Source organism: Podarcis pityusensis (genome assembly GCF_964106645.2).
Source record: "Podarcis pityusensis genome assembly, chromosome: 9".
NCBI classification, from domain to species: Eukaryota; Metazoa; Chordata; class Lepidosauria; order Squamata; family Lacertidae; genus Podarcis; species Podarcis pityusensis.
The window spans coordinates 15,392,505-15,420,393 of NC_138034.1; the positions used below are offsets into that span (position 1 = coordinate 15,392,505).

At 41.9% G+C, this 27,889-nt stretch overlaps 1 protein-coding gene across 3 annotated transcripts in view; it reads right to left on the minus strand.

Annotated features, from left to right (window-relative positions):
• The window catches only part of ARAP2 (ArfGAP with RhoGAP domain, ankyrin repeat and PH domain 2), a 136,802-nt gene that overhangs the window by 32,813 nt on the left and 76,100 nt on the right, over nucleotides 1-27,889 (minus strand). For all 3 annotated transcript variants that reach the window (XM_081019781.1, XM_081019779.1, XM_081019780.1), the window contains 10 exons: nucleotides 27,415-27,517; nucleotides 25,966-26,164; nucleotides 24,825-24,888; nucleotides 17,888-18,051; nucleotides 14,570-14,782; nucleotides 13,348-13,453; nucleotides 10,343-10,490; nucleotides 6,477-6,545; nucleotides 3,081-3,155; nucleotides 876-993 (listed from right to left, as the gene is read on the minus strand). In XM_081019781.1, coding sequence (XP_080875907.1) covers nucleotides 876-993; nucleotides 3,081-3,155; nucleotides 6,477-6,545; nucleotides 10,343-10,490; nucleotides 13,348-13,453; nucleotides 14,570-14,782; nucleotides 17,888-18,051; nucleotides 24,825-24,888; nucleotides 25,966-26,164; nucleotides 27,415-27,517 — 1,259 coding nt within the window. The remainder of the gene's footprint in view (nucleotides 1-875; nucleotides 994-3,080; nucleotides 3,156-6,476; nucleotides 6,546-10,342; nucleotides 10,491-13,347; nucleotides 13,454-14,569; nucleotides 14,783-17,887; nucleotides 18,052-24,824; nucleotides 24,889-25,965; nucleotides 26,165-27,414; nucleotides 27,518-27,889) is intronic.

Here is a 27,889-nt window from a genome sequence, read left to right on the forward strand (position 1 = left end):
TGAAATGTATTAGTTATTTTACTGGCAACACACCTCATTTGCAAACTATCCATCATATAGAAATTACTGCAGAAAAAAAATAAAAATAAATTATATACTAGAGATCCCATTTTTACAGCAATCCCTCTGTATAAGACCAGATAATTTTGCCAATTATTTCTGCTGGTATATATGTAAATAATTCAGTTTATCTTTAATATTTCAGTTCCAATATTTCAGACATCTAAGCTGTCAAACTTACATATACCATTATTCTGCTCCCAAGGTCATTATGTGTCTTCCGGTAAACAGCAAGAGAGCTATTTGTTCCAATCCAACAATAAATATCAGACGGAAATTGCTTTCTTGAAAATGTAAGGTTTTAATATACTTCTCTCCCCAGAATTTGGTTTCAGCCAGTTAAACAAATTCTAATTTGAACTGAGATTTTTTTCTTTTTTCTGTTTTTAATATTTAACTCCCCACAGAGCTGAATTGCACCTGAAGGTCGTTTTGCTTGGCCCAAGGTCCTACTGAGATGCCTCAAGGTGGTATCACTTCAGAATGCAGATAGAGGAAAGCTGAGGTCCAGGATTACATGTATACAGTGGGGTTTTTTGGACCTCAGCATTCCTCTATCTGCATTCTGAAGTGATACCCTTAAGTACCCCCTGGAAAAAAAGCACTGCATCACAGAAGTCATAAAGAAGTCAAGATGATATGGCCAAGGTAGCCCTCAGCACTGTGCACCCTTAGTACAGCTTTGGGCAATCCAATTAGATTTAATATTTGCATTTATTCAAAAAAAATGTTTAAAACAAACTACCAAAGCCTTTTATACAATGAAAACATCACAGAACGAATAAAGACAACACCAAAATAGGGAAGTCACAAACCTAGCTCTCCACTTTCAATCACTTCAAATGTAGCCCACATGTCATCTTTATGGGGTGTGATGTTTTTTATTCCCAATATGTCATTTGTCAATTCTTCTGCTTCCATTATTGGCGATACCTGCATGGAAGACCACAAATAGTCCTGAAATCATTAAAATAGGCTCTAAGACTGTAAATTGTGCTGGAGGTTTATGCTCTCAGTCACAGGACAAAGACCTGCCCAACTTCTACAGCAAGGGCAACTGCAAAACAATGTTGATACATGTACCAATTTTTTTAGCCAATTCATCATTAACTGGGTAACAAAATATTGGAAAGGACTCGTATTGTTTTAGAAAAACAGAGAGGGGGTCCTGATAGCATTCTTACCATAGCATTCTTACTTAATTAAACATTTCTCAAAGTCTAGAAGAAAAATTCTATCATAGGATTTCTGCTCATTTACTGCTTACTGTATTTCTCCAGGCTTTTAAAAACAATTTCCCTCCTTTATTCTATATGCTTAAAGAATAATGGAAAGCGACAATATTTCATTTGATATAAATAAATGCTTGAATTTTGGTTTTTTTAAAAAATCCTGGTTGTATGGCTTGGGGAAATGACATTTGGTTCACCATATGAGAACAAACTGGTATGCTTTTGCTATGTGTGCATATCCACGCATAGAGCACACTAAAGTCAGAAAGTAATACATTTATTTTGCTTTGCGTGTCGAGGTCCCCAGGGCCACCCCAATAACTCACACATCACACAGAATCTTTTGTTTAAGATTTTTTGGCATAATTTTGGCCACAACTTTATTGAAATACAAATTTGTGAGTGGTTGCTTAGGCATTGGTTGCGACTATCTGCCCCTACCATGGGGGACAGACTGACATTCCGCACGATGCGAAAGTCAGAATAGGGGAATACACTTGGGGGTTACGCGGAGCAGGGAACCTGCCCTCACCCCAAATGCAGCCAGGAGCTCATTGCTATGGCCCGAGCCCCCTTGACAGAGTGGACAAGCAATAGTTAGCCCCCAATTCCTTTAACGGAATCCCTTGCAGCAGCAGCATTAGAGGGGCAGGCACTCAACCTACCAAGGGCAGGCACTCAACCACTTCCCCTCAACCAACCAAACCATAAACCAATGCCTAACCGCAACCTTACAAGTTGTGACGATTTGCTACGCAGTAGGCAAAAACCAAATGGCCCCAGCCAATCAGCCAGATGGACAAAATTCCTACCAGGCCCCTGCCCCAAGAGCAGATGACCCCATGACAGGCATAGCAAGGTCAAAGCGAACAACCCTAATTCTAGGGAGGGGGGGGACGGGCAATCCGATGCACGGTCGAAAAGAGGAAGCCCTAGCCTCGTGCAAGGAGTTTTAGCATTTCTGGCTGTCAATCAACAAATGGCAACATTAACTTCTTCCCAACAACAAGGGAAGCCCCAATCGCATCAGTGGCCAACGAACAATTAGCCCATCCCCAACTTTGGAGTGTCCTGGCAGCCCCCACCGCAACACGTGCTCTCCATGAAGGAGAACACACTTTCCAAAAGAGTAACTGTATTATTATTATTATTATTATTATTATTATTATTATTAAGAAACACCTCTGTGTTGAGAGCAACACCAACAAACCCACGGGTCTTGCTTCTGAGTAGATATGGTTAGGCTTGGTCATTTTAATCTGACGGTAGCCATGGCGAAAACCGAAGCACGCCAGTCTTTAATCCAGATTACCGTATTTTTCGCTCCATAAGACGCACCTGACCATAAGATGCACCTAGTTTTTAGAGGGGGAATGCAAGAAAAAAATATTCTTTAAAGGGGGCGCTGAGCAGAGCCTGTATGCATCCCAGGCTCTGTTCAGCAGTCCCTTTCATGAGCCGCGTGGAGCGTGTGTGCGGGACTTTCTCCCTCCTCGGGGAAAAGCCCCCAAGAGCCTTTAAAGGGAGCGCTGAGCAGAGCCTCCTGCCTGCATTCACTCCATAAGACACACAGACATTTCCCCTTACTTTCTAGGAGGGAAAAAGTGTGTCTTATGGAACAAAAAATACGGTAGTTAATCCTGAACAGTTTTCTCTCTGCTCATCATTGGGTCTCACCTGTGCCACACACCCACACACCCAACAGATTACCCATGAGTAAAGCAGACCTTGGCAGAAAAAGGGGGCCACCCCGGCTTGAAAGAATATAGAAAAATAAATGATCCAAACCCGTATTATAATGCTGCAGTCCGGCTCCTTTCTTTCCACATAAACTTCAATTAGCATGTCTCCTGCCTGGGAAACCTAGAATAATAGGTAGTTTACAAAAATGGAAATGTTAAGGAGATAATCCAGACTTACGCAGCTACAATGTCATGCTTTCCTCTTGCATGCAAATCTGAGGGGGGCACAGTGTATTCCCATACAACCAAACTCCACACCAGTGTTCGAAACTCCCATTGTTCTAGGTGTGTTTTGCGATGGGGAATTTCATTCATGCAAGCAGTTTCTGAGCTCTGGGTGCGGTACTGCGCCTAAGATTTCAGATTAAAACTGCAGAGTGGAAGGAAAGGAGGACCTTTTTCTGCCTTCCCACTTCCAGCTACTCTCTGAAGACTGGAGACGAGACCCTCTTAAGAATATTAGGGGGTGGGCAGGGGAAGGACTAGACCATGTGAAAAATGAACATAATATTTCAGCTGCAGTTCATTCATTTTCAGCTTTGTATTGAGAGCACATGGGCTAACACATCCCCCAGCCCAGAATAAGAAGACACGACACAATGATGTATGGGGTAAATTAGGCCAAAACTTTATTGATTTCAGTTGTAGGAGACCTTGGCTTAGGCACTAGACGGCATCCCTCACACCCCCATTTGGGTCTGAGGATGTGCAGGATGTGAGGGACACTGCAAAACATGAAATTTACACAGCACACCCCCTCCCACTTCACCTATGCTGGGAGTTTGAGCTTACGCCACCACTCAGGGCCAGTGACTCCCACAACCACCCTTTAATGGGCCCTGCAAATGCCGCTGCATGGGGGTGCATAATAATGCTACCCCCCATTCCGAAGATAGACTATAGGATACCGCCCAAGGCCTAAAATTGCCACCCGAGACTGCAAATGAGGGAACGGTCGGCAGGAGCCTGCCCTTACATGGCCCTCGCTCCGCCCCCCAGCCAGCCACCGATTGGTCAGCCAGGTAGGGGGGCGGAGCAACAGCCAGCCCAAAGGTGGGGGTATCACCCACCTTTTAATGTTTAATAGGTTATTGTATTTTAGTGTTCTGTTGGAAACAGCCCAGAGTGGCTGGGGAAACCCAGCCAGATGGGCAGGGTATAAATAATAAATTATTATTATTATTATTATCACCCAGGCTTGGGGAAGACCCACACCGGGTCACAAACCCCGCCCACCGCTTGATTGGTGAGCAGTAATTCTTGCTATTAAAAAAAGTGTGCCTAGACATTCCATTGTTGTACCCACAACCTAGGTTTAAGGTGTTAATCAGCTTTGAGCTTTCATACCTCAGTTTCTAACACTGCTCCACACGCAATGTTCCTTTCTTATACATGGTGAACTGAGCTCATGTGACTACATCTGTTGCCACATTTGGGGCACAGATTTGATATCGGTCTTGGGCACCCCTTCCCCATATGTGGTTTACCCTTTGATGCTCTTCCAGCAGATGCAGCCTATCTGTGGAGCAGCAATGGCTTTACCCAATGTCAATGCCAAACTGTTCTCTACTGTGGCCATATTCAAGCCCAGACCACCCAGTATGCTGTTGTCCTGTGTGGTTATTCAACTCCTTAGGTGTGATGAGTATGAGTTACTCGTGCGTAAACTGGTGCCTCTCTAGGCTAATTTGCCTTGTTAAACCTTTCTGACTGCACAGCCCTTTCTAATTGTGACTGCCTCAGTCACTGGCAGAATCCGTCAGTGGGCGTTTCTTGAACCTCTTCCAACATAAAAGTTGTTTGACACCCAGTCTCCTCTCACTGCGCGGGAGTCTTCTGCGCAGGGAGGGCGTGGGTAGCGGAGGACCTGTCCCCTCCTCACTGAGTTCCAGTGAAGAGTCCTGGAGCCCTCTCTCTGATTCCCCCATCTGCCCACCTTTATCCCTGGTGTTGCGCTTAAATGCTTCCCCCTCCACTGAGTCGCCTCTCCCCCTGCTGCTGGGTCCTTCTCCAGCATCATCTAGGAGCCTCCCCTTTGCCTCTCGCTCCGATGTCAGTTCCCTGACATTAGGGAACTGTGGGGTCGCACAAGCCCCTCATCACCAAAAACCCGAAGGAGGAGGAAGTCTCTTCCTGACAGGATGTAGAATTTCAGTGAGGAAATCAAACTACACATGCAAAAGAATGGAGGAAGACAGGATTTCCTATTAACACCACTATTAGCTTCGACCAGTTCAGATTGCCAGGTGCTCATTTGGTAGAGTATGCAGGAATATTAAGTCTGACCCCCAAAAACTCCACACATGTAACAAATTGTGGGTGTTGCCCAACATGAGAGTGGGGGATTGTTACAGTGCATGAACTGGGGAGGGTAAATTTCCCATGGGATGTCGAAATAGATCTGTGCTTCTAGGATTCTAACTGCATCTATTGGAAACAATGAGACTTTACTTAGAGGAATTTTCTGTGGAAATACTGCATTTTCTGCAGCTAAACCCACAACATCACTATGTTTGAAAGAGTCACATAATGGAGAAATTAGGACTTTAAGGTCACAGCGCCTTCTGAGAATTGAAACTAATGGAATCATTTGCGATGGGGGGAAACATTACAAAGCGACTTTGAAGAAAGCTTCTTAATTATACTGGCAATGATTCAGAAAAAGCCTATTTCCTGCTGAAATTTGCTTTTTAGATGATATTACGGGAAAAAGGTTGGAGGAAAGAATGAAGTTGACATTTGATTTCCACTGGGCGTATGTAAACAACTGAGCATTCGAGGAAGGGAAAAAATGTGTTGCAAATTACGGCAGCAAACAAAAACAGCTGGCAAAGTGTTTGGTGGGCAGGAAAAAAAATGAAGAACCGTTAATGAAGTGCCAACTGGAACGGAAAACAAGGTCATCGTAAGTGACATGAGAAGTAGGAGATTTTTCTTTGAGTTGAAATAGAAGTTTGGGCTAAACGAGTTTTATTTTTAATTTGGCTTTCTATTTTTAATCACTCTGAAGATAGATTTACTGCTCCTACCAGACAAAAAACCGCTGTTAATTTTCGTATTGCCAGCTGCCTTTCACTTCTATACAGATAGCTGCTGTATAAATTGTACTGTAACATCTATATACTTTTATTTTTGACTTTTGAAGGTTAACAGAGAAGGTTGGCTCATGCAACCAAAAGACAGATGCATCACCTGAATAGTTTGCATAAAACAGCTGGATATCGGCTCCATTTAGCGGATTCTGACTTTCTTTTTAAAATAGATAATGCCACGTACAGAGGCAGATCACTGCTTCATCTAGCTCAGTATTGTTGAAACTGACCATCAGGGTTTGAGGCAAAAGTCAGTCCCAACCCTACCTGCCTTTCCGCTTGCAAAATATTTGCCTTACTACTGAGTGACAGCTCTTCCCCTGAACAAGGAAGGAAATATCATTACTCACCTGAGTATCCTTCCATTTGGTAATAAAGCTATTTTCAATATCCATTTGCTTCACCTGATCTTCATGCACCTGTTCATAAAAAAATGGCAATATTGGTGCCTCTATTATTTATTATTAGGGACGCGGGTGGTGCTGTGTGTTAAACCACAGAGCCTAGGACTTGCCGATCAGAAGGTTGGCGGTTTGAATCCCCGCGACGGGGTGAGCTCCCATTGCTCAGTCCCTGCTCCTGCCAACCTAGCAGTTCAAAAGCACAACTGGACCTAATGATCAGGGGTCCCTTTAGGAAAATGAGAGTACCCCTAAACATATTTTTTTTAGAAAAAGAGCACTAAGCACAACCAATGCCAGGGATTAGTCTCCTAATTTTGTCCCCACACCCATCCACTCTTCCTATACTTGGTGCCTTCTTAGCATTCTTTTTCTGTGAAAAGAAAAACCTGCAAGTAAACAACTATGATAATGGTTGTAACTGAGACTATTCCCTGTGCTAGTTTTCTATCTACAATGAGTTTTGATACAAAAATGTGGGTCTGCCACAGAGTTGGGGGAACTTTTGTCCTCCACCTGTTGTCTGTACAGTCGTACCTGTTGTCTGTACAGTCGTACCTTGGATCCCGAACGCCTTGGTACTTGGGATGCTTTGGCGCCCGGATACCGCAAACCCAGAAGTGAGTGTTCCAGTTTGCAAACGTTCTTTGGAACCCAAATGTCTGATGGGGCTTCCATGGTTTCTGATTGGCTGCAGGAGCTTCCTGCAGCCAATCAGAAGCCGCACTTCGCTTTCTGAACGTTTTGGAATTCAAACGGACTTCCGGAACGGATTCCGTTCGATTTCTGAGGTACCACTGTACAGATCACACCTTCCTTCACATTTGACCACATTGCCTGGTGGGAGATAGCAGCCTTTCATCGGCTAGAGAACTACCGATTATCCCTACAGTCTGAAGAACAAGCGCAGACCAGGACAACTTGAGGAAGTCAGAACTGAACTTGCTGCTGAAACGTTTCACACAGTTTAAATATACATAATTCTAAAACACACACCTGTGTAAGTTTAACCACACCACATTAAAAAAATATAATAATATAATTTAAAAATATAATAATAAAAATTAAAAATATAATAATAAAAATTAAAAATATAATAATAAAAAATAATAATAAAATAATAAAAAATAAAAAAAATTAAAAAATGTAATAATATAATAATGACAATACCTTTCAGGGAGTGAAGAGCTGATCCCAGGTGAGCTAAGGGTCTCTTTCTAGCTGTGAGTGTTTTTACACATTTTGGGCAGAATCTCTACCAGGAAATTTTCAAAAATAAGTCACATGAAAACAAATGGCAGCTGTGCACGAGCATAGCTAATAGTGCTCTTGTACAGCTCTCATTCATTTTCATAGGAATTGCACAAGCAAATATCCTGGTGAATTGCACATCCTGTTCTTATGCATTTGATTTTTATTGCTGCCTGTTTTACTGTGATCTTGTGTTCCAATGTTTATATTAGAACATTAATGCGGCCCATAGGTCATCTCGCTGGTGTAATTAAAGTGCAGAGGAAAATCTGTTTATCCCCCCTCCAGGCATTTCAAATTGACGTGCAGGTATTTTAGCTGTTGCCTTTTTTTGGTACGGTTTTATCGCTGCTGCTTTTATTGTTGTTTTATGGCATCTATAAGTTATATATCACTTTGAGTACCTTGCCCAGAGGCAGAAAGGGAATTAACAAATTTTCTAAATAATAGATTTTTATTCCTATTTCACAGTGAAACAATTTGAGGGACCTATCAGACCCAAATGCAGATGATGATGATAATGATTTGGAAAATAAACAGAGTAAAATTGATGTTCACGCCTAAGGATTTACAGTGCAATTCTGACCCGCTGCTGAAGCACAGCTGAAGGGAATTAGGGTGAAACATACATGCAACTCCAGCACCTCCACTCCAAAGACTCTGGAAAGCTCTGCAGGTGTCAATCTACCAACACTAATGTTCCCTTGTTCCCATAGCACATCCACGGACTGGGTCTCCAACCACCATAGGTATTTTAACTTCCTTTGGTGGTGTCAGTGGAAGGAACAGTATTAAAAATGAATTAGTAACTGCCAGGGGTGGGGAGAGTGGAATTAAAAAGCCACCACCCGAATTTCTGCCCTGGCCTATGTAATAAATAAATAGTATGGGACGCGGGTGGCACTGTGGGTTAAACCACAGAGCCTAGGACTTGCCGATCAGAAGGTCGGCGGTTCGAATCCCCGCGACGGGGTGAGCTCCCGTTGCTCGGTCCCTGCTCCTGCCAACCTAGCAGTTCGAAAGCACGTCAAAGTGCAAGTAGATAAATAGGTACCGCTCCGGCAGGAAGGTAAACGGCGTTTCCGTGCACTGCTCTGGTTCGCCAGAAGCGGCTTAGTCTTGCTGGCTACATGACCCGGAAGCTGTACGCAGGCTCCCTCGGCCAGTAAAAGCGAGATGAGTGCCGCAACCCCAGAGTCGGTCACGACTGGACCTAATGGTCAATTGTCCCTTTACCCTTTACCTTAATAGTAATAGTAATAATTGTACCTTGCCCATCTGACTGGCCTGTCCCAGCCACTCTGGGCGGCTTCCAACATACCGTATTGGCCTGAATATAAGCCTCACTTTTCCCCCAAATTCTGGCAGCGAAAAGTTAAAGTGCAGCTTATATTTGCAACCTTATGGTATGCAGCCAGGAGCACGGCGAAGTGTTGCCTACCCCACGAATAACCCCCTGTCCTCTCCCCCAAGGCCAGAAACTAAGAGAGCGAGGAAATGGAAAGGCCACTGGCAACGCAGCGCGGATCCCACCCTGAATGCAGCCAGGAGCATAGAGGAATGAAGCAGCTTGTATTCAGGTATTCCCCCCCCCAACCAGTTTTAAAGGTGCTGCTTATATTTGGGTGTGGCTTACATTCGGGCCAGTACAGTGTATAAAAACATAATGAAGCATCACACATTCAAAAGCTTCCCGATACAGGGTTGCCTTAAGATGTCTTCTAAGGGTTGTTTAGTTATTTATCTCCTTGACATCGGATGGGACGGCATTCCACAGGGTGGGCGCCACTACCAAGAAAGCTCTCTGTCGGGTTCTCTGTAGCTTCCCTTATTGCAGTGATGGAACCACCAAAAGGCTCTCGGCACTGGACCTCAGTGTCCAGGCTGAATGCTGGGAATGGAGATGCTCCTTCAGGTATACTGGGCCGAGGCCGTTTAGGGCTTTAAAGGTCAGCACCAACACTTTGAATTGTGCTTGGAAATGTACTGGGAGCCACTGTAGGTCTTTCAGGACTGGTGTTATATGGTCCTGGCAGCTGCTCCCAGTCACCAGTCACTGCTGTGAATAATGAACTTTAAAACAAACACACAAAAAACACCCCTAACCCCCAGTTTTAAGCAGCTGTGGTTTGCTTCTGTCCATGTTCTTTAACTCTCTCTTTCCCTCCTTCTACTGTCTCCACTACTACTGCTTCTAATTTGTATACTCCTTGAGTGCAGGGACCTCTCAGTGTGCTAACTATATCATGGACAAGAAGATATACCTGCATACAGGTAATCTAAGATGACCATCAGATAGGTTTTTTTTCCCCTCAAGGGAGGACACTGGGTGCAACCCATAAGTTTAGGTTTAGCTGCTCTGAGTCAGTCTAACTTCAAAAAGAAAATGCTAAAGCCGAAATCCTTCCGATTGAAAATCAAAGAGAGAGATAACAGTGTTTTTCAGGGCTGCTGAAAGCATTTCTGAACAAGAGACAAAATGCTGTATGATGCCCCATTGCTGTTTTCAGCCATTTGCTAAATTATATTATTGGAGAAATCTGATAAATGTGCTGGTTACTTACATCAAAGAGATGCACATAATTTATAATCAGGTCTTCGATCACATCGACTTCTTCGCTGGTTTGCCCTTTGGTCTGAAACAAGCACGACGAAAACACCATGGCTAGATTGTGAGGATCCATGTGATTGATTTCCGAACACTTTTGTACCCTGCGCAAAGTTAATAAATCCATTTAGAAGGCTTCAGTGGGCATTGGCTTGTGTAAGGGAAGAATCCCCCAACCCAAGCCCACGACACAGCATGCATTTCCAACACAGCAGCTCAACTTAAAAGCAGGCATCCATTAAAATGAAATTATGCATCTCATTTTTTCCTAGATCATTAACTCACAATTCTCTTGCCACCTGTTTTTACACAAACAGATTGTTCTGCCTTTACACAAACAGATTGTTAGAGTATGGTGAAGTTGCTCCCTCCAGCTAGGCCAGGGTATAGGACTGTTTGAAACAGTGAACAAGCCAGCTGCCTTGGGAAGGTCAGAAGCAGAGCAATATTATAGGAAACACCAAACCTAGTTGCTTCCTCTCCCCATCTGGCAATCAGGGATACACTCTGGAGGGACATAAAGTCCACCTTCTGACCACCGGCTATCTTATTCAGCAAATGGGACACGGGTGGTGCTGTGGTCTAAACAACTGAGCCTCTTGGGCTTGCTGATCAGAAGGTCGGCGGTTCGAATCCCTGTGACGGGGTGAGCTCCCATTGCTCTGTCCCAGCTCCTGCCAAGCTAGCAGTTCAAAAGCACACCAGTGCAAGTGGATAAATAGGTACCGCTGCAGTGGGTAGGAAAACGGCGTTTCTGTGTGCTCCGGCTTACATCACGGTGTCCCGTTGCACCAGAAGCAGTTTAGTCATGCTGGCCACATGACCCAGAAAGCTGTCTGTGGACAAATGCCGACTCCCTTGGCCTGAAAGCTAGATGAGCGCCGCAACCTCATAGTCGCCTTTGACTAGACCTAACTGTCCAGGGGTCCTTCACCTATACCTTTTTTTACCATATTCAGCAAACAAACACTGCCACCACTATGCTTGTGAGATTTCATACCTTCACAACCAGAAGAGCTAGGAATTTTTGTAAATAAATTCAATGTGGAAATCTCAGAAAGTGGACTTTCCCCCATTCAATAGTATATTGTATGAAACTACTCCATACATAGTCCTGGACTTGTAGAATATTAATGGTGACACAGATTGAAATTCCCAATTCCCAGACAGCTAACTGATGTGACTCCAATGTCAGCTACCTCCAAATTTGAGAAGCAGTATATGTGGGGCTGCCGCCGAAGACAGTTAATTCAAAATACAGATGTTCAGGCTTTGTGAATAAATACACTTCTGGCAAGATCCATCACCAAGTGAAATGAAGTTATCAGTTGCTATGGATTGGATTGTCATGGCTAGCAGTGACAGAGCATAGCGCCGAAGAGCTGCGAACCAGGAAGCCGCCAGGTTAAAATCTTGCCTCACCCATGAGTTCCCTAGATGGCCTTATGCAAAGTACTATTCTCAACCTTCAGGGGTGACTGCCATTGTTTACGTAGCCCAAACATCACCAGCTGTGCACAAGAGAAAGGTGCTGGCAGAAACTGAGGGCCTGACTGACAGAAGTACTGCAACAGCTTATTATTACTTATTACAGTTAATAAAATATTATATATTATAATATAATAATATGTTATATAATACATTGTGCAATATATTCACACCATTGCCTAACGGCTGTTATAAGAATTCTAAGGTCTCAAATAGAAATTAAACATTCATAAATGTACAAGGCAAACACATACATAAGTATATAAGCCACGTGTCTGAAATAGTACAGGAGAACAATCCTGAAGCCATTTTGACTCTCTCAAATTAACCTCAAATATTTCTCTGCAAGGAGGAAGGAAATGTGAAAGCCTCCCCATTGTCTTTTGCTTACAAATCCTGTCTTAAGGGCATATTTGTGTATGAATAGAGTGAGCCTGTGACCTGGATTCAGGAACTAAAGTATTTACCATCACAAAAGAATGACCAGGCTGCCCAGGTAAAGCAATCAGTGAAGAAGAAGAAGAGAAGAAGAAGGGTTTGGATTTGATATCCCGCTTTATCACTACCCGAATGAGTCTCAAAGCGGCTAACCTTCTCCTTTCCCTTCCTCCCCCACAACAAACACTCTGTGAGGTGAGTGGGGCTGAGAGACTTCAAAGAAGTGTGACTGGCCCAAGGTCACCCAGCAGCTGCATGTGGAGGAGCGGAGACACGAACCCGGTTCCCCAGATTATGAGTCTATCACTCTTAACCACTACACCACACTGGCATTTTCAGGTATGCTGGCAGACAAGATTTCTGCTGTAGACCGCCTCCTTCTGTGGTGTATGTATGATGCTTTGGGGTGGTGGTCTTGGGCTACATGGTGGGCAATTTCAAAAGTCTATATAAGGGCTTGCACACCTTTGTTCTCCTCCCTCCAGCATGTTTGTGAGTGGGGACCCTGTTGCAACAGTTCTTTGAGTAAAGATCAGGCTTACTAGCTGCTTTGCTTCTCAATATACTCTGGTTGGCCTCTGTTATTTTCTCCTACCAATAGGGAACCCACGTAAGGACTGTTTATGGGCTCTTGGATACCCCATCAGAGAAGAGGAGCATTTTTTTCTTATAACAGGGCTATCAGCTGCCAACTGGCTTGTGCTGATCCTCATCTTTAGTTGTCATCTAGTGATTCTGATTGCTAGTAATGTTTTGAGATTGCTTCTTGTGATTTTATTAACATATTTTGATGTTACATGGAAGCCCACCTGGAAAGATTTGCATTCTGCAAGGGAGGGGAAATGTCAACTATGATAATGCCTCCTTAGAGCATTCCAAGGATTCCTGAGATAGTATATAAATAAAATTTTGAACCTTATCTGGTATATCTAACATTCATTTCTCCCCACAGACCTTTGACAAAGTTAAAAGAAGATGTATCAAGAGCTTTCTGATCTAATACCTTCTTTTCAGTAGATTTACCAACACACTGACCTGTAAAGGTGCTCCATTAAAGCTGCCAACGTCGCCCTATTGACTGATGGAAGTGTTCGAATAAAAGTGCTGTACTTTTTCACTCTCTTTTTCTCATCCAGTGTATCTGATAGAGAAGTGTGGGGGGGGGGGAATTAAATTACCCAGCATTAACAGCAGTGCAATCCAAAAGAGAAGGATATTGATCCGCCATCTCAGCAGCATCTAGTCATTTAAGATTATTATTCAGCCAATCCACCCCTACTTCACCGACACAATATTGGTAAATTTTCTTTTGATGCGCTATGTTTGAAGGAAAACAATTTTGAGAACAAGGAGGTTACGCCTTGCAACTTTTGTATTCTTGTACCACCTGCAATGAGTCGCAGGCTAAGTATCCATCAAGCCGATTCTTCTGTTTGCTCATGGATGCACTTAATGGGCAGAGCTGATTAAAATACAAATGGACAAGACATACAAATAGGTAGAATGGAAAACTGAGTCTTTCATTGCTCGGAGCAGGTTACTTGGAGGTCACAATATTGATTGGAATACATCCTGTTATGTACTGAAGTTCTCACCCTGGGCCAGTAGATAGTTATGCAAATGAAGGATCAAAAGTGACATTCAGTGATTGGATAGTTTGTATGCAAATGAAGGATCGAAAGTGACGTTCAGTGATTGGATTGTTTTAGAAAGTTGCAACAGTTACATTGTTCTGGAGCTCTATATAAGCAGGCTGACTGAGCTCCTCAGTTCAGTTCTGTTCCAGCTTACAAATAAAGAGCTGCTTTGGAAGAATCGCTGTGTTGTCTGATATGTTCGTCCACAACTTAACACATCCCTCTTGAATGACACCATTAACAACTCAGATAGTCTAGTCCACAGTCTGAAAAATATGTTTTTTCCTCCTCAGCTCGGTGTTTTCCCCCACTGTGCTTCTTTCAACAACCTGTTGTTCCAAAATGTGTTATACCCACTCATCCCCATGTTCTGTTTACTGATAACCATATTTAATTAGAACCCATCCTTCTCCAGAGCTTAGAGAGGGACAAAGGCACTTATAAACCCTGTGATGACTTGGAAATAAATGAGACATCTCATTGCGTTTTGAGCCTCACTGAGGCTCAGCACAACATCAGAGAGAGCTCCAAAAAAAATTTCAGGCTGGAAGGAGGGCAGGGAGGTTCAGTAAACAGATGCAATGTCTCTACGGCTTCGTCAAAAACATGCAGCACATTACCTAATGCAGAAATCCAAAATGGATAGAGTTCTTTGGTAAGCAGTGCATCATCTATTTCAGACAGAAAGCATTTCAGTGCATCAGTGACATCTTCCAGCTGATTTGTCCCAGCCCTCAGCTTAACACTTCTTGCGTCTTTTTTGAAGCACTCCAGAAGTTCATTCACACGAGAAGGATCCCCTCCTTTCAGGTAGATGTGTTTGCTACCCAGACCTTAGAGAAAGGAACACAAAATCACTTTCCAAAAAAATTAATTATGCCTTAAATCAGGGGTTGTCCACCTGGCCCCTACCGCCCACTAGTGGGTGTTTCAGGATTCTAGGTGGGCGGTAGGTGGTTCTACAGCACAAGCTGAATCCTCCTTCCATTGAGCACTGGTGGGCGGTAAGCAAATTTTACCATCAAGAAAGATGCATTAGTGGGCGGTAGGTATAGAAAGGTTGACTACCCCTGTCTTAAATAGACCAATACTTCAATATAAAAATATTGTACAGTTAGAGGGGGGAAACACAATTTGAACAAATAGCAATACTTCAGGTTGCTCTGTATAATCATGATTTTAACACTGTATCACAGATGCAGTTAAGAGGCAGCAACACTGAAGAAGAAGCTTTTGCTGCATGTATAACCAGTGGTAAGGGAGGGGGGAAGCAGGAATCCTAGGCTAACTGAAAGATTCTCCTTGTTCTAGTGGAGCGGGGGGCAAGTCTGTCACTTTCTGTTTCTCATTTTCCCACCACACAATGCAGTCATACCCTGGATCCCGAATGCCTTGGCTCCCAAACAAATCGGCTCCCAAACGATCGAAACCCGGAAGTGAGTATTCTGGATTTTGAACAATTTTGGGAAGCTGAACATCTGGACGCTCCTGCAGCCAATCAGAAGCTGTGTCCTGGTTTTCGAACGGTTCTGGGAGTCAAACGGAGTCCTGGAATGCATTCTGTTCGAGAACCAAGGTACGATTGTACATGGTATCTCAATTTTTCTCAGATGTTTTGCCATTCCAGATCCATCCAGGACTGCTTGCAATCCTTTAAACTTTCAGATTACTCTCTGTACATCTGCTTGTATGCCACAGTACTCCAATGGGGTGCCCTACGGACATTTCTTTGTTTCTTACATATCTTTTATGCGCCATGCAAAAACATTTCCAGGGTTTGGGCTAATTATCTATGATCTTTTAAATTGTACTGTTTTTTCTTTGCTACTGTGGTATGTATTTTGGGGGTTTTTTATGTGGTAAACTGCCGTGATCCTTGGATGAAACCTGGCATAGAAACGTAAGTAATCAATAATACTTCAAGGACCACTTCTCCCCACATAAACTGTCCCAGACGCTGCGTTCAGCATCTGAGGGCCTTCTTTGTGTGCCTCTGCCACGTGAGGTGCAGAGGGTGGCTACAGAAGAATGGACCTTCTCTGTAGTAGCTCTGTTTGTGGAATGATCTCCCCAGGAAGGATCACCTGGTGTCATCATTATACATTTTTAGGTGCCAGGTGAAAACGTTCCCCTTCAACCAGGCCTTTGGCTGATTAATAGTCTAAGTAAAGGTAAAGGGACCCCTGACCATTAGGTCCAGTCATGGCCGACTCTGGGGTTGCGACGCTCATCTCGCTTTATTGGCCGAAGGAGCTGGTGTACAGCTTCCAGGGCATGTGGCCAGCATGACTAAGCCGCTTCTGGCAAACCAGAGCAGCGCACAGAAACGCCGTTTACCTTCCCACCAGTGCAGTACCTATTTATCTACTTGCACTTTGACATGCTTTCGAACTGCTAGGTTGGCAGGAGCAGGGACCGAGCAACAGGAGCTCACTCCGTCACGGGGATTCGAACCGCTGACCTTCTGATCGACAAGTCCTAGGCTCTGTGGTTTAACCCACAGCGCCACCCGCATCCATTGATTAATAGTCTACAGCCTTTTAAATGTGTCTGTGGGAAGGGCGGGGGCTATTGTTTTGCTGTTCTTGCTTTAATTATTTACTTGTGTTTTTATCTTGTCTTTTGTTCTGTGAACCACCCTGAGATCTTGTGGTGAAGGGCAGTATTCAAATTTAATAAATAGAAATAAAATAAATAATTTCCATGGAAGTAACTCTTACACAGCTAGGAGACCGTTTAAAATTTAAAATGATTTAAAATGATCCAACTTGAATGAGAGCCATTCAAGTGGGCGTTTCCCACACAACTGGAACTCCACCACCACTCATGCATTTGGATCATTCCAATGTTCTTGCTGGAGCTGATCACACACTAGCGGCTCGGAGACATGCATGGCGCAAAGGGTTCTGGGTGATAGCCTAGAGCACACCTCCAAACCTTGTAGAGCACTGGCACAGCTTCTTAGGTCTCCCTGTTGTCCATAAGATCAGAGATTGGATATCACAACACATCCAATGTTATTTTGTGGCTGAACAGTGCAGTGGGAGATCAGCAGAGCAAATTTCCTCAACATGGCAGGTTCTAGCAGTTTTAGCCTTCTGGCTTTCAAAAGGTATTTTGAAACACCTTTTGAAAGCCACGGCCTGATAAGCTGTTGGCTTCACAGCATGGCAGCAGTTCTTAAACTAGGTACCAATACAACACACGCTACTTTTTGGCCACATAGATCTTCATCTTTCAGTGAATAAGATCCTGCACCCAGCAAAAATGAATGGACCTTGAATATTACTGGCCCAGAGATGGAAAGAGGACAGAGTTCCGACCAGAGACCAATGACTGATGAAGATGATGGACTACGCCGAAATGGCGAAATTGACCAGGAAAATCAGAAACCAGGAAGAGAAGAACTTTAAGACGGAATGGGAAAAAATTACAATGTATTTAAGAGAACACTGTAAACAACTGAAAACTTTGGCAGGATTTGATTAATGCTTGTAATGTACAAAAAAAAGGTAAAAATAGATGGTGATGATTTTTAAAAATAGAGAAAGTAAGAGAAGCAGTTGGGGGAAAGATTGATGATGGCAACCATGGAAGGGTGGAGGGGTGTCAAAGGATTCAGAGAATCCTTAATGATGATGTTGATGTTTAATGTTTGAATTTTTGTAAAACTTTATACACACACATATACACACATATGTATAGGACCTCAAGAAGCTCCTTGTAAGGAGATGCTCTCTCCCTTGACTTGTACATTTTAGCCACACACAGCCATGCAAATAATACAGTGCAACAGTGTGAACCTGTGACAAAGTGTGGTCTTTGCAAATAGCAGTTCAAGCCCAGCTAATGTAATCTGATATAGATGCTTCTTAAGTACTCTATCCGGATGCATCTCCAATTTTCAGGAACTTGAACAAATGCTCTGCTCCACTTACCATACTGCGTAACAAATGCAATACAGCTGTTCACTATAATCGGGACGTCATTTCTGCTGAGCTGCTGATCTTCTAACACGTTGCCATCTGTACCTGCTGCTTTTTCAATTGCGCTGTGCCAGACTGTGAAATCCAACTTTGTGTGGCCGTGGATGTATAATGTTCTGCAAAAAAAAAAAAAAGTTTTGGGAAAATATTTTGAAAGGAGCAATAAGAGGGCGAGTGGAGAAAGCGATTCTTATTTTAGTGAAAAAGAGCAAGATGGATATCGTATGGATAGGTGAACACAGACCAACTGAGCAGCTGGCAATAGCCTAAGGCTGAAAACAGCCACAATGCTGCTTCTCTTGAAACACTCTCACTTTTGAGAGAATATTCAAAGAGAACATGAATATTTCTCCTCAGGGTTGAACTTGGATGATGAGGAGGGTGGAGTGAAATCACATATAGTTTGATCCTCTTCAAAAATTGTCAGCTTCGTTGTGCAAATTTCTCCCAATAAACACATAAGCAGTGTTGATTAATAGGCATATTGCTGCAAGCAATTCCCCCTATTGTAATGCATTTTGGAAGGTGGTTTTCACAAACGTATGCATTTTTATGGAGATTTTCCTCTAATATATGCATTGTGTACGTACTGTTTGGATTTTAAAGGTTAACAGTTTGGTTCACATATTGGTTCGAAGACTGTGAAAAAGGTAGACTCCAAAGTGCTGGAGGTGTGGAGATAAATCAGGCACATTTGGCTATTTAAAAAAAATCCAGGCATTTTGGGAGCGTATCCACTTAGAAATACAAAAAATAATAAAGACTTCCTTTAAGAGAAAATCAGAAGCTTATCTCCTGGGGATCACAGATTTGGATATCCCACAAAAAATGAAGAGTATATTTTTATACGCCACAGTGGCAGCAAGAGTTCTTATCGCTACAAAGTGGAAGAGTGATGAAATCCCCTCTACCCATGAATGGATCCAAAAGTTAACAGATTAGGTGGAGCTAGATAGTTTATCAGAAAAAATAAAAAACAAACCAAAACAGGAATTTATTTCAAAATGCTAAGTCTTCAAAGTTTATTTGAAAAACAACTACAGTAGTTTAAACTTGGTCGCAGCATTTGAATAACTTTAGTAGTAGATTTAAGAAAGATGTGAAATTTAAGATAAATCAGTGATTAGTTAATTTAAGAAAAAAAATGTGTTTTGGCAACAAATAATAGATAATTGAAACAAGGAATGGACGGGAGGTCGGGTCTATAGTCCAAGGACCACTTTTTTGCTTTATTGATTTGTAATTAATATTGTCTTTATCACTGTTTTGTTTGTATTCTTGTCTTGTTTTTTCCTTTCTTGAGTATCAATAAAAGAAAAGGAAAAGGAAAAGGTAGCCTCCCATGAAAAGGCAAAATAATTTTTATTTTTCCCTCCATCCCTACTTGACATGGAAATTTGCATGAATGTCAAAATGCAGTTTAGACAACAAAAGCTCTAAAAATTCATGCTTTTGATAAATTTACTCAATACTCCTCTTGGATATATAAGCTTTTATTGCCCTTCATTAAAAATGTATTATTTCCACATCATCTGCATTTGGGGGCTATTTTAAGCCTTTTGAATCATAGTACCCCTTGTAATCTTGCTGAATTTCTCAATATCTACAGAGACACAAAAATGAATCAATGGTTGATAAGATTTAAGATGCTAGATCCCATAAGATAGTATGACATTGTGCAGAATAGATACACTCAGGAATAACTAAGTGAGATCATGAGCAAAAGTAAAGTATAATAAATATTCATCAAACAACTGAGGAAGTGAACACATGAAACTTTATTTTCTTTTTCTTTTTACTCTGCCAATGTGTTTTCTGAGGAAATTCACCACTTAGGGTCAGGAAATAGAATCAACAATGGATTTAGTCCTGTGAGAGGGTAGGTGGATGTGTAAGAGAGAGGGAGTTATTCAAGATGTATGTGGTTATTTATAAAGCTCTTATATCCAACTTACTCATAATGTGATTCCAGCAACCGGTATAACTCTCTTCAACTGAACAATGCCTCAAGCTGCTTTGAATTCTGATAAGAAGTGTCAGGTGTCAGAAACAGTATAACCTCTGGAGATCCTCTATCTGCTATAACTCCAATCCCCTCTGTGAAGTCTCCCCTCAGATTCTCCACCCCAGTCAAACTGGTTCAGTGAAAAAGTATTTCTCAATACAACCAGCCAAGAGATGTGCTCGGTTCTAGATATGCGAGTCCTTTTCTCTACATGCACATCAATCTGGAAAGGGTACAGAAAACCTGACCAAGCTACCACATAAACCCCAATGTGACTCTTTCCAAAGCACCCATGTGTTGTAGTCAAACAGCTTCTACAGTCAAACCTCAGTTCTCGAACGGCTCCATTTTTGAACTTTTCAGTTCCTGAATGCCGAAAACCCGGAAGCAAAATGCTCCGGTTTTCGAACATTCCTCAGAACTCGAATGTCTGACGAGGCTTCCGCTTGAGTGCAATAAGCTCTTGCAACCAATCGGAAGCTGTGCCTCGGTTGCTGAACGTTTCGGAAGTTGAACGGTCTTCCGGACCGGATTATGTTCGACAACTGAGGTTTGACTATATCACTACCCGAAGGAGTCTCAAAGCGGCTAACATTCTCCTTTCCCTTCCTCCCCCACAACAAACACTCTGTGAGGTGAGTGGGGCTGAGAGACTTCAGAGAAGTGTGACTGGCCCAAGGTCACCCAGCAGCTGCATGTGGAGGAGCGGAGACGCGAACCCGGTTCCCCAGATTACAAGTCTATCGCTCTTAACCACTACACCACACTACACCACACTAGCTCAGTGAATAACACTCTTGAACTGTATGAGAAACTGTTAGGCTGGCTGGTCACACAGTGGACGTAGGGAGAGGGAAAGCTTTTCGGTGGGGGGGAATACAGTTAGACTCCCAAGGCAGCCGCTGAAGTCAGATAACACTGATTTCTTTGCAAGGCTTTCCTTGCAAAGGGTTTCAGAAGGTTACTGAAGTGTTAGAGGAGCTTCTCTCTGAATTTCCAACATAATGCGCTGTTCCTCTCTTTCAAAGTCAAGTGTATGCAGTGTGAAAAGAAAAAATGCAGAAAAACAGGAGGATTTATCCTATGGGTTAAGAAAGAACTGAACAGAAACCTCAAATTACACTTTTCAGATGTCCAAGATTCACAGGAAATGGAAGGTCAGAAGAATTTCATTTTCTGACCAGAAAACTGCTATGTATATGAAGAGAACAATGGAAGCTCACTTTTTGCAGTAAGAGATTTAGGCTGCATACATAATGTGCATTTCTATCACATATGCACCCAACAAATTCTAGGAGATGAGCTTTGCTAGGTTACTGGGAATTGTAGCTGTGTCAGGGATACGCTTCAGTTCCCAGGACGGGAAGATGTGCTTTAAATGTATGATGTGCATTCAACCTTTTAAGTGTGGGAAGGAAGTACTGAAGAAAGGATTATATTAATCTAATATTTATATCCCACCTTTCCTTCAAGGAACTCAAAGATGCCATATATTTGTCTTCCCGCCACACACACAAACACGACAGATATTCTCACAGCAACCTTGTGTTAGATTGACAGATGTCAGCTAGTGAACTTCATGGATACTTGGGGATTTGAACCAGTTTCTCTACCAGACATTTTAGCTACACAACAACAACAGCTCTCAAGAAGCCATTTTGTAGCAATAAAGCAATTTGGTCCACCTTTTATTCCAAGTTATCCAAAATATAATTCAAAAGCAAAGGCTTTTGAATTATGGTGCTGGAGGAGACTCTTGAGAGTCCCATGAACTGCAAGAAGATCAAACCTCTCCATTCTTAAGGAAATCAGCCCTGAGTGCTCACTGGAAGGACAGATCCTGAAGCTGAGGCTCCAATACTTTGGCCACCTCATGAGAAGAGAAGACTCCCTGGAAAAGACCCTGATGTTGAGAAGGATTGAGGGCACAAGTAGAAGGGGACGACAGAGGACGAGATGGTTGGATGGTGTTCTTGAAGCTACCAGCAAGAGTTTGACCAAACTGTGGGAGGCAGTGGAAGACAGGAGTGACTGGCGTGCTCTGGTCCATGGGGTCACGAAGAGTCGGACACGACTAAACGACTAAACAACAACAACAACATCCAAAATATACACCTCAGCCAATACACGTTCCATGCATTATACCCACTGAGTTTAATACCCATTCCAGCAACACCTTCATAGTTCCAAAACAAGAAGCTATAAAGCCTCCACACACACACACACACACACACACACACACACACACACACCTACTAATAATTAGACTGGCTGCAGCAGTGAGAAGGTGGTTTTCATTTTGCTAGGCTCACAAAAACAGACATTACAATTTGCATAGCAAAAAAGTGCAGCTGAACACAAGACAAATCTCAGCAATGTCTACCTCAGGGCAGCATTTTAGAATTTGTCTGTCGCCTGCCCCAGCGGGACTCATTAACATCAGGCATGCTCCTGGTGTAGGTTTACCATGCTCTGTCCTTGAGCAGAAAATACCAAGACACCTGTAAAGTAGCTACATATGTTCACATGAAAGGGCTGCACAGGATATCTTCAAAAGAGGGATGGGGAACCTCTGCCCCTGCGTCCTTCGACATTGGTGGACTCCAGCTCTCATCATCTCTCACTATTGGTGAGGCTGGGTGGGTCTGGTGGGAGTTGAAGTCCAGCCATTTCTGGATGGTCTCAGGTTCCCATTCCTACTTTAGAGGAACAAAAACCCAGAAGGAGAGCACCTAAGTTGGAATGCAAAAGGTCCAGACTTCAATCTCTGCCATTTCCGGTTCAATGGAGCTTGAGGAACAAGGCTGAGACCTTGGAGAGTTGCTATCACACAGTTGGAGCAGACCATGCTGGCTAGATCAAGGGCCTGACTGCGCTTGATTATTTCTTTCTTTTTTTAAAAAAAGACTCTAGAAACTTGCAATCCAGAATATTTATTTTGTTAAGCTGCATTTTAATGCAGTATTTACATAGTGTGGATAAGCATTATCTTTCTTTGTATTCCCAACACATTTACATAGTTGATTACTTCAGAACTGCCTGGCCAACAACCAAGGCAAATCTAAGAAACTAGCTGCACCCTCAAAGACTAACAAAATTATAATGAGATAAGCTTTTGTAGACTATCGTACACGTCATCAGAAGAAGGAAATATTATTGTGAGTTGCAGGGTTGTCTGTGTGTGTGTGTGTGTGTGTGAGAGAGAGAGAGAGAGAGAGAGAGAGAGAGAGGTGATAGATAGATGATAGATGATATGATAGATGATAGATGATAGATAGATAGATGATAGATAGATAGATAGATAGATAGATAGATGATAGATAGATAGATAGATAGATAGATGATAGATGATAGATAGATATAGATAGAGATAGATAGATAGATAGATAGATAGATAGATAGATAGATGATAGATAGATAGATAGATGATAGATAGATAGATAGATGATAGATAGATAGATAGATAGATAGATAGATAGATAGATAGATGATACATACATACATACATACATAGACAGACACATCAGTATCAGAGAGAGAGAGAGAGTTGGGGCCAGGGTGAACAGTTAACAGGGAGGTCAGAAGGAAAGGAAATGCAAAAAATGCAGAAATGCACAGTGATAATTACCTGTGAAAGTACAAAAACCACATTAGATGGTAACACAGACATCCTAGCATAGATGAGCTAATTAACCCCTTAGAGTCAGGCAAAAACTTCCTTCATCCTTAAACTTCAGCTTGCAAGGTCCAGAACCAGCCTTTTTTATCACATTATTCTTCAAACTTTCATACATGCTTATAATACCACATTAATAATAAGTAGAAGGTAAAGAAAGCTAGTTTCATTATGTCAATTATCCTGATGCAAAGGTCTCACTTCAAAATGCATATGTGGGGTGGACAAGCTGCATATCCCCATGTTCACTGACATCTTTAAAACAAAAGGGATTAATAGTTTGGAGCTAACTGCTACAATAATTATTGATGATGCAAGAATTGCTTTATAGTCCTATTCATGCATGCAGGACATTATGTGGACCGTGCTGCATGAGCCCTGCCCTCTCAACATCTGGACATTGTGCACCCAGAAGCAGTTCATGAGATGTGTATTTCTGCTTCTGTTCACAAATCTTACAACAATGCATGGGTGTTGGATGTTATAGCAAAACGATGGCTGGGGGTGGGGTCTAGACCCATCACCTCCACATCAACATTAATTATGTGATGCATGTGAAAACAGAGGTGAAGGCTGAGAGCATCATTTTCTCATATGAAAATACGACATACCCAAAATTTTTCTTCCAGACATGCATGGAAGATAATATGTCTGCCCCACTGTATTTTAGAATACAGTGTGTGTGTGTGTGTGTGTGTGTGTGTGTGCGCGCGCGCTTGGGAGATGATGATCGATAGATGATAGATGATTGATGATAGATAGATAGATAGATAGATAGATGATAGATAGATGATAGATGGATAGATATAGATGATAGATAGATGCTGATGATAGATATAGATATATAGATATAGATATAGATAGACAGACGATAGATGATAGATAGATTAGATAGATAGAAATAGATGATAGATAGATGCTGATAGATAGATAGATAGATAGATAGATGATTGATAGATAGATAGATAGATATAGATAGATATAGATAGTTAGACAGACAGACAATAGATAGATAGATAGATGATAGATAGATAGACAGACAGATAGATGATAGATAGATAGATGATAGATGATCGATGGATTAGATAGATAGATAGATAGATAGATAGATAGATAGATAGATAGAGTTGATGATAGAAAAGCAATTCTGAATCTGGAATAAGATTTTGGATATAGGAGATACGCATTTTTGCCTAACCATCCCTTACCTTCCTTTCTCAACCAAAAGCAGGACATCTATTTTTTCTCCGTTTTGGATTATGCTGCTGATTGCTGAAAAATGGACAAAGAAACCAAACCATTTACAATTGCCTAATGGAAGTTTAAAACAGACACACAGCATTTAAAAAAAGCAGAATCAATCTTTTGGAAGTTATACTGCAAAACAGCAACAGCAGCTGAGCCTGGAAATCTGCTTTAATAATCATTAGTCTCTGGGTAAGCATTAAATGGAAGCCGGCATCTAGTAAAGGTGAAACAGGCAGCCCTCTCTGTGAGTAATAATGAAGACAAGTAAAGCAATGAATACGTTTCCTATTAAGGACAGTCAAGTGAAGTCAACAGAAATATTTCAGCTCTTAGGTTGGGAACTATATACAAGGGTGTAAAAGGGGAGAGGGGTACATAAAGGTTGGGGTTCTATGGCAGTGGAATTCAAAAAGTACACCCTGTGGCAATTCAGTTGGAGCCCAAATGTATGCAAACTTCCGCTTCCTAGCAGGAACAATTAGTGATAATGTAATCATTTAGACCAGCTGAGTAAATTAGCATTTCTATAGTGGGACAAGAAACCATTAAGTCCCTTGGAATTTGGTGAACTCTCCTTCCTTGGAGGTTTTTAAGCAGAGGTTTGATGGTCATCTGTCATGGGTGCTTTAGTTGAGATTTGTGCAGTGCAGGGAGTTGGACTAGATGAAATCTTCATTCATGATACCAAAATGTGTGTGTGTGTGGATGTACATCTATCTATTTATATATCTACTATATCTATCTGTCTATCATCTCACACAGTTCACCCATTACCATATCAGTGTGGGAGTCACTTTGTCATAGTTTGGAAATTTGGGTATTATTGTAATCGGTTCCTTCTCATGTGAATGTTGCTCAATACTCTGAGAATGACATCGTGCAGGAAGAAGCTACGTCATTGGCCTTGCCCACATTTCCTTTATCCATGCATTGCTCAAGAAGAGTGGGAAGAAGTTACAGAGAAGTGACTCCCATATCACTGGACACCCAGTTATGGAAGTTTATTATGCCAACACACACAGCATCTCTGTGTGTCTTGCCCTTCAAGCAAGTAAAGTTCTATGAACTAGCTTTTAACCCATGATGTTTCCAAAGTCTTACTTAACTCCTGGAGCCTCCGTAGATACATGGAATCCTCCTGAGAGTTTTCCGGTTCCAGGCAAAAATACAGGCTTGACTTCTCTACAGCAAACCAGCCTTTCTTCCAGTTATCAAGGTTCTGGCAGTCTTTGTAGTACAGCTGGCCAATCAGATCATAGTCCCTCTCCAAAAGACATTTGCCAGCGATGGGTACAAAGTGCTATTCCAAATGAAAATAAAGAAAATAAGTGAGCATAAAAATCAATACTAGAAACTAAATCAGTGCCGGATTTACGTATAAGCTAAACAAGCTATAGCTTAGGGTCCCACTCTCTTGCCGCACCCCCCAAAAATATACTTCTTAATTGTATTTCAGTTCAACAATTACTTTGATAAAATACATATTTTGTGATGTGCAATGGCTTTAGATACCTATTAGGTCCATAAATTACCACATAGCATATATTCAAAACAAAAAACTGCGACAATTTGTTGTTGACAAAGGACAGCTGGACATATAAAGGGCCCCATTACCTTCAGTAGCTTAGGGCCTCATCAAACCTAAATCCGGCCCTGCACTAAATGCCGTATGAGTTATAAGTAAAATTCAGATTGACTTTACTTCCCAAATATTGAAATGGTCCATGGCCTATTTCTTAACTTGAAAATAATTATAGCTTGACTTTACATCACATATATCAGAGGCTCAAGGTTGCTTAAAAATAAAAATGACACACAACAGAATTTTTTAAAGCACAGTAAAAACCAGCATAGAAAAACAATTAGCAGAACTATACTGATGATACTGCAACTCAGTCTTTAGATGACCTCGACCAGAGGACTTGGGCATTTGTTAAATAGCAGGGTTTGTTTGTTTTTAAGCAATGAGGGTTGGAGGAAATCAATATTTTGAGACATCAGAAATCAGTGCCTCCTCAACCTGATTCCCCTTAATGTGTTCAACCAGTGCTTTTGAATACAGTGGTACCTCGGGTTACATACGCTTCAGGTTACACACTCTGCTAACCCGGAAACAGTGCTTCAGGTTAAAAACTTTGCTTCAGGATAAGAACAGAAATCGTGTTCCAGCGGCACAGCAGCAGCAGGAGGCCCCATTAGCTAAAGTGGTGCTTCAGGTTAAGAACAGTTTCAGGTTAAGTACGGACCTCCAAAATGAATTAAGTACTTAACCCGAGGTACCACTGTACAGTTATTACCTTAAAATTCAAGAGTATTGTTTTTTTTTTTAAAAAAAGCTTGAATTTCTGATCTATGTTTTACGCCTGCTTCAGAAGCAATTGTAACAACAGATATTTTCCATTAAGAAGTTGTGGGCGGAAACACATTTCCACTTTCTCCAGATCCAAATTCACTTGTACTGAAACCTGGTTTCTCCCAAGATTCTAAGCTAATAGTGCCAACTTCACACGCAGTGCAAATGCTCTTGACTTATCTGGAATGGATAATTACCTTAGCAATTGCCCGAGTCCATTTTCTTTGAGTATGCGCAGCTTCAGCACAGAAGAGAAACACACGTTCTGACAGTAAGTAGATTTCAAAGGCAAATATAGCTCTAAAACCACCAAGGACAAGGAGAGTAAATTCTATTTAGTATAATCCTCATAAAAGCGAAGTAACAAACGTTTCAATTATTCCCCCAGATTTCCCTGCATTATACTCATAACTGAAAACGGGGAAAGCAGGTTGTAAGAGTGACACCAACTAAAAGGTTTTATTTATGGTTTATGTGTTTTTAAACAATATAAAATTAATCGCTCTTCTGACTGTTTAACGAAGAGGGAATGGATGACAAGTAAGTGGTAGGAGGATATGCAACTTTAAAAGAGAAGAAGATGGGACTAATGGGTTGTGGGTGGGTGAAGTTGAGTATTCAGTATATTTGTTAATTGAACTGCCACTCGGGTTATTCAAAGTTGAAGGTAGA